The sequence below is a fragment of the Stegastes partitus genome, unplaced genomic scaffold, assembly GCF_000690725.1.
Source record: "Stegastes partitus isolate 25-593 unplaced genomic scaffold, Stegastes_partitus-1.0.2 Scaffold1103, whole genome shotgun sequence".
Taxonomy (NCBI): domain Eukaryota; kingdom Metazoa; phylum Chordata; class Actinopteri; family Pomacentridae; genus Stegastes; species Stegastes partitus.
The window spans coordinates 194,039-201,771 of record NW_007578834.1 but is presented as its reverse complement, the minus strand read 5'-3'; the positions used below and the strand labels follow the sequence as shown (position 1 = coordinate 201,771).

The window sequence follows — 7,733 nt, the reverse complement described above, 5'->3', positions numbered from 1 at the left end:
ACTCATTAACTAACAGTTTGTAAATGGTATATTAACTATCTATAAGGCATCGTTATAAATCATCAACAAACTATTAACAAACACTTAACAAGTGGTTAATAACTCGCTAGTTAACAGTTTACAAATGATCTATTAACTAGTTATAACGGATAGTTATTATAAAGTGTTACCAACCCACCTAACTGATCCTCTAAATGACTCGTTCTTGGCTCTGAGCAGTTTTTAGAGCAACTAGTGAAGACATCAGGATGTTACTGTGAATGGCCAAGATGTAGCATAGCACAAAACCTGCTATAAAACAATTTATTTTCTTAATTTGTGTACAAATTAAGCAAACAAGACACAATGTGCTTGTAGTTAATGAGCTTTAGATAAATTGGTAGGCAGATTTTGTTGTATTTTCACTTTTTGCAGGCTGGCAGTTTCCACCTGAATCCAGTCATTGTGCTAAGCTAAGCTAACTGGATGCCTTGTGCTGCAAAACCTTACATTTAACGCACAGTTATGGGATTCAAATCAACCTCAACAAACAGTGCCACGAAGCAATTAAGTGGTGAGAGTATTTAAAAGAAGCCAAAGTATGGCAGATTAAGTTAAAACAAAGGGTTCTGTACTTGATTCCCTTTAGTATATAGTAAATAGAGAACAATTTGTATTATTCTTGTCTCTTAAGGAAATAAAGCAGATTTCCTGACAGGCAGCCTTTAAATAAAGACACACGACTTTATCTTGTTTTCAGAATTTTGCCTGAACATCATGTTTATGGTTAAATTACTGTTTCTTTGACTATAAAAGGGATGCATCCACCAAATATTAACAGATCTTTACGAGTGACAGGTGAGGAGGCAACATGTAAAACAACACGCAACCTGTGGTTCCTTGAAACAAGACTGTTGTTGTGTTTTTCCACAGAAACAATGGAGAAGTTGCTGAAAAGGGAAAAAGAGGTCTCCACTCTCACGTCCCAGGTCGAAGCCCTCAAATCACAGATTGGAGGTAAATGTCACTTTCCAAAGCTTGCATGTCCAAAGCGCTCGCTGACCTTTTCCAAGCTCTGATGTCTGTGCTCTTGCAGGGTTTTTTTTTTATGACAACCGATCCCTAAATATTGTATTTTTTACACACAAGTGGACTTTTTTTTTTTTTTCAAATAAATCCACACAACAATGAAACAACAAGGTCAGGCCTGATATTGGAAGCATTTGCTGCCAATTTAGATAGAAAAGATATTCCACAATATGTAAAAGTCACGCTGTTTCATATTTAAATGATGACCTTCGTTAGTATCATTCTATCAGCGCTGCTCTCTGTATGCGCGCTGACTGCAGGATTCGCTTAATTTCCCGCCAGTCACGCTGAGTTCACGGCGCGGGGGATTGTCTTCATCTTCACCGCTACGTTCTTTGATCATCGCCGAGAAATCTGCCTGTTCTTTGAAAAGTTCCATCACATCAAACGGGCCCCCAAAACATGTTCCGTGTAGTTCGGCTAATCAAATTGACACTCTGAAGAGCGGATTGTAAATAATTTAAAAGGCGAAAAGAACAATATGAAACTCAAAGTGAGGAACAGCTGCTTGACTTTATTTTATGAGACTGGTTTTTTGGTGCATAAACTGAAATTTTTAAATGTTGACAGCTCTTCCACTTCTTTTTGTCTTTTTGTGCTGGAAATTTAAGTTGCTTTTGACCAAACGCTGCTGCAAATAATTTATCAAAGGAGAGCGGAGGGGAAATGATTAGAAAAAAATGGAAATTAGTAGGAAGAGAATTTTAATAAAAAGCCTGCTGTCGTTATTTTTTCACGTAGCCAAGATCTCATAAAGGAAAAGACTTATTCTGCTATATTAGGCTATTATAGTAATAAATAATGAGCTCACAGATTTAGCATGAAATTGATTGAGTTTATAAGCATAATACCTGAAGTCAGTTTGTGTAGAATAAAGCCTTTCTGTAATAAACACAGTAGGTATATATATGTTTTTGTTTTGTAAATAATAATAAATCACTAAACATACCCGAAACAAAACAAATCGGATTTAATTGTAATTCCACTGCAGATTTAATTAACATAACAAAATAACTGCAGAATACAATAAATAAATCCTTCTTGTTTCATATTCTTACATTTAATTATTACAACTGTTCATACTCTAGTTATTAATACGTCATGTGAGGAGTCATGATCATGAACAGATAAATACTTCATCTCTCTAAGGCCCAAAATTGCCATCAGGTTTGAAAATTCTTTTTTTTTTTTTCAAAATCCCCTAAAGTACATTATTTTTCAGAGACAGAAACAGCTAAAATAGACAGAATTGCCAGACTTTCACCTTTTCAACAGCCCTTGAAACAATGATTTGGGACATTCTGTTCTTTTGGACAACGTATTCATATGAAATCTTAAAATTTCATGAAGAACATTTCAAATCACTTTATTCTGTTTGGCTCATTTTAGAGTTTGCCAAATAATTAATCATGTGCTCTAACTAGATTCTGAAAAAAAAAATTCTGCACTCCTCATTGCAACTGTGAAGGCATGAGTGACTCCACTTCAACCAACTGCCACATGACGAAAATTCAGAATTCATGAGGCTAAACTGGATTGAACTGCAGGCTGTTTACACAGAGCCGAGAGGAAACAAGTATCGAAAGTATTAAAAATTTTAAATTTTAATTTAAGGCCTTAAAACTTTGTTATGCTACACCGTAAGCATTGTTGGGTTCTTTCTCCTTCTATCCATCGTTGTGCTGTTTCCATCGAGGTGCAAGACTTTATGTTTATAGTGAACAATGAGCCCACAGAAAACATCCAGAACCTGCTTAGGGTTCAGAGGGTTCTTACAATTACACTGTTATATGTTGTCATCATTAATACACTGAGTGCAAATGCTGATGCTCTTTATTTATTGATTTATTTATTCCAGCACTGGAGGGCAAAGTTCGCTCAGGGGAAAAGAAAGTAGAGTCTCTGGCCAGAGAGAAGATGCGCGTGGAGGCCGAGCTGGAGTCCATGACCAAGAAGTCCCATGATGCCTCTGGGCAGTTGGTCAGCATCAGCCAGGAGCTGCTGAAGAAAGAGAGGTAATGTGACAAAGCGATATCGATTTGACGTTCTGCCTCAGCACTTTGTGGATAGCTCGAGTGAAAAATTACATCCGTGTACATGGAGACGTGATGTAAAAAAGCCTCTTATTATCAATCTGATAATGGGCAGGTAGTCAGAGGCCAGAGACAAAATATTGATTTTATGGTATGAATTGTGAACTTAAACTACAGGGAGTGCTGTATCTTTTTTTTTTTTTTGCAGATAGACACCCAGTAAACAAGAATAAACACGCTGCTTGTCTTTGGAGTGTTCATCTCTCAGAATTTGTTGCCTTCATGTCATAACAAGGCTTGGTTTGATTTAACTGTCCAGAAAATGTGATGATGAGGATGAAGGACATTTCAAGTCTCGACTTAGTTGTCCTTAATTTAAAATTTTACTCTCCCTATGGAGGAAAGGTGTTCTGTTCACAGTAAAACACATAATAAAATGTATTTTAAGAGTGATACAAACAAATTATCTTCAGTTATAATGTAACTCATCACTAACAAGTCAGTCAGTCAGTGTCTGTATATTAGATTAAAATGAAACGATGTGACAAATCAAAATGGCCATTAACGTACTGTGAGGTAAATTAAAGAAACATTTATTTTTTTTAAATTTCGTGTTAGAAATTTAATTCAACTTTGCTACATAATTGTGAAAAATGAACCCTCTCAACCTGAAGGAGTCTCTGGGCATTTTTGTGCTCCTGTTACATTTTTACTCACTCTGAGCTGATTATTCACTACAATATAAAGTTCTGGACATCTATAGAAACAGAACAACCACGGCTTGGTGGAGAGAGAGGACTCTTGTATATCTTGTGTGCAGTATAACAGTTATAATGCCATAAATCTGAAAAATGAAAACACATAAAGTTACATTTCTTTGATTTTTATTTTAAAAATTGAAAAAACCTGGAATCAACATGAGCAACATTTTTCTAAGAGCTGACAGCTGTTACCAGTTCTGAAAAAGACAAAATCTTATGACCCAACATACTTCAGATAACATACAACTTACTTAAATGGCTTCCATACTTTTTCTTCTGTCGGCTCTGTGTAAACACAGCCTGCAGTTCAGCCCAGTTCATCTGAAAAATCACAGAATTTTTCTGACGTGACAGTTGGTCACAGCTGAATCGCTGTATGCTTCACAGTTGTGACAAAAAATGCAGAATTTTTAGTTTTTTACTGAATCTGGTTGGAGCAAACGGTTTTTTCAATGAGGCATGTAGAATGAAGCTTAGAAGATTTAGATACGTTTAGATTTGGATGCGGTTCCTGACCGAATGGCAGCTTGAGGACTGTCAAAATGCAACGATTCCCTTTTGTTTTTCTGGGTCGGATAATTGGTGTAATTTTGGCAATTTTTTACAGATAACATTCCTTTTAAAGCTGCCAGTAGGTTTTGAGCTTCAGAGGGTTTGTATTTTTAACACCGTGGACACGTTTTGTCACAAGTTAAAGCAGCATTCATTTCATGTTGCGACCTGAAAGACACTAAAGCTCCAACGGGGCTCAAGATGATGGCTCTCTGTGGGTGTCTCACTATGAGCGACCCCCTTTTTACGTTTCACACAGTCATTTGACCCATTGTTAATACAAACACAGCGATTAGTGCCTCTTGAACATGATGGATGAGTGTTTGTGCTCAGATTTCTATCAGAAGCTTTAGGAACATATTTGACTTTGTGCCAGCACATACTGACTTCGCACAGCGCCTTGAAAAGTGGCGCCTGGGAGCTGCTAGCAGAGAGAAACAACAAACCACAGCCAGAGGTCCAACTTTCTTGCTGTAGATCAGCGTTTTGTTCAGTCTGGTTCATTTTTCAACAACCTCCAAGCCAGTTTTTGTGGGTTAAGCTCCCGCTGTCAAATAGAAATGATAACTGATATTATTTATGTGCAAAAAGAAACTTGCTGTGGCATCATCGTAGAGGTGCATAGATGAATCTTCCCCCTTTTTTTCATAAAGTCCAGACACATTCAGTGCTTTTCTCCAACTCCAAACATTGGCTTAATAGCATTACATTATGGCTACTTCACATTATGCGGTCTTTACATTATTGATGGTTATGATGTTAGAAAATGCTGCACGGCACTAAAAATAAGACTTATTGGATATCGTTATGTTCCCTAATGTCAGCTGCAATGTGCTTTTGGGGAAACAAACTCTTAGTCTGCCAAAGAAAATAGAACTTTTGAGTGTTGTTGCACATTTTAATCTGAGGGAGATAAGATAACTCAAGTGAAAGTGTTACTAGAAAGTCATGCAGTAAAAGGAATTTAGATTTTTAGGAAGCAAATGACAAAAGGGTGGAAAATAACACCAATGATAGCATGGTTATTGTATGAAACAGTGAAGGAAGAATACACTGTGACTGGGTGTGGTGGATAATTGTTTAATAATGAAAAATTAAATTGTGTTTTGTTTTTTTTAAAGCTGCATTAACAGATTTGTTGCCACTTGGAGACAACAGAAACAAGCTGTGAACATAATGTTGATACATTGCTGTATCTACCACCTCATAAACTTGACTTTTAACTGCAATATAAAGTCCTGCATCTTGATAGAAACAGCACACCCATGACTAGAAGGAGAGAGAACTCAGAAATGTCTTCCGTTTTCATTTTTTTCCAACATCAAATCAACATTTTTCCCAATTCGTCCAGGTGTGACCAATCCTGGAGGAAGAAATGGGGACTTTATATACTGCAGATGTTTTACTACTTAGACCTTTAATTTGTTTCCGATCTTGACTTCTACTTGTTCTGTGATAACACAACCGGCAGTTTGACGAAAAAAAAGTCCCTGATTTTTATGTCACGTTAATGTTAACTGCAGATGAAACACTGATGGCTTCACAAATGGGCGCCAAAGTGCAGAATTTGTTTTTTTTTACAGAATCTACTTCTTGAAAGCAGTTTATTTTGGACATTTTTGCAAATGAAACAGGTACAATGAAAGGATTTTGATGAAATAACACAATTTTAAGCTTAGCTCTGGATAATTTAGGATGAAGCAATATATTTATCGATGAGTAGTTCTGACTACACTGAATAATACATCCTCTTCCTACAGTTTTCCTACAGTTTAATGGTATAATTTTGCCATTTAAAATAAAAAATGTAAAAAAAACTTAAAAACTTTATTATTTACAGCTGTTTTTTATAGTCTGACTCGAGAAAACTGTTTATTTTTGGCCATTTTTAACATTAGACAGAAAAAAATTGACTTTGTTTAAATACAACAACTTAAAGCTTTGATAACTTTTTTTTTTTTTTGCCTGACAGAACATCACAGATGAGTAGTTCAAGGATCCACAAAACTTTTCTGTGTCTGGCTCAGTGTATTTTTGGCGATTTTGTAAAGACAGCATGCCCTTAAAGGGTGACTGTAACAATATCGATCAGCCTGAAAAGATGCTCCAATAATTGAATTCTTATAAGAAGAAAATAAATATGATGACCTCCCTGCTCTTTAAATAAGCAAAGGTGTTTTAAGGTGCCAGCACCTTCACCCACTGCTTATGTGCTTCACTTATATTAATCTTCTGGCGAACATCCAGATAAATATTATTGGAATGGAGCATCCATCCGCCAGCCAGTCTGACATGCAGCGAGGATATCCACCTCCACAATCCCCACTGGCCTGTCTGGATAACATATTTGAATACTGGCTTGATAAGCTTTTAAATAATAATGACCTTTGAGACTTTTGGTTTAATAGTAAAACTGCACTGCTCCTCTCTGCTTATTGCACTTTCGAGCAGTCCGGTTTCTCTGCACCACAAACCTGCAGGCCACAAAAAACAGCAACAAATTTGAAATACTGATGATATTTTGCTTGTTTGTCTGCCCTTTTGTCTTTTTTTTTTTTACTGCAGGAGTCTGAACGAACTGAGAGTGTTGCTCCTGGAATCGCATCGCCATTCGCGGGACATGGAGAAAGACCTGAACCGAGAAGTTCACAAGGCCGAGTGGAAGGTCAAGGAGCAGAAGCTTCAGGACGACATCAAGACGCTGCGAGAAAAACTGCTTTTACTGGTGAGGCGACAATATAAAAGTGCTTCCGGGGTGTCGGACAGTATGACTTTATTTTAGACATTTACTCCTGTTTTGTCACCGTTCTAGAAAGTTTGATTTTAAATCCATGTAGGCGTAAATGCAAGAAACTTATTACATGCTTCATATATCAGTTTGACATAAGGACGTATGTGAGTTTGACTGGACACAGACAACACATTGCTTTAAAAAAAACTGTGTCCATCGTCTCTCTGCTGACTAGTTTCTGACTCAGCACAACAGGAACTGAAGAGAATATCCGTGTCTTTTTGATCGTTATTGTTAACCTCCTCTGGAAAGATGATTTAATATCGTGAAGGTTTGCGCTTCCCTCCAAAGAAAATGCCTGGAACAGCATCTCTCTGAAATGGCCTTTGCCACAACCTACTGCCTGAAATGTTAAAGCAACACTCCAATGATTTCATGCTGCCGCTTTAATAAAGTAGGAAAACTCATGAGATCAGATAGAAAACTGTCAAACTCAGTGTAACAGCAGCCAAAATATCTGTAATATAGATTGATGAGGCTCCTTCAGAGCCAAAGTGGCACTAATGATGAAGAATACATTATTTTAAA

The 7,733-nt window shown here is 36.8% G+C and overlaps 1 protein-coding gene across 3 annotated transcripts in view; it reads left to right on the top strand.

Annotated features, from left to right (window-relative positions):
• clip2 (CAP-GLY domain containing linker protein 2) overlaps positions 1 to 7,733 on the top strand; it is a 58,807-nt gene that overhangs the window by 44,855 nt on the left and 6,219 nt on the right. For all 3 annotated transcript variants that reach the window (XM_008296145.1, XM_008296144.1, XM_008296146.1), the window contains 3 exons: positions 913 to 996; positions 2,927 to 3,083; positions 6,980 to 7,139. In XM_008296145.1, coding sequence (XP_008294367.1) covers positions 913 to 996; positions 2,927 to 3,083; positions 6,980 to 7,139 — 401 coding nt within the window. The remainder of the gene's footprint in view (positions 1 to 912; positions 997 to 2,926; positions 3,084 to 6,979; positions 7,140 to 7,733) is intronic.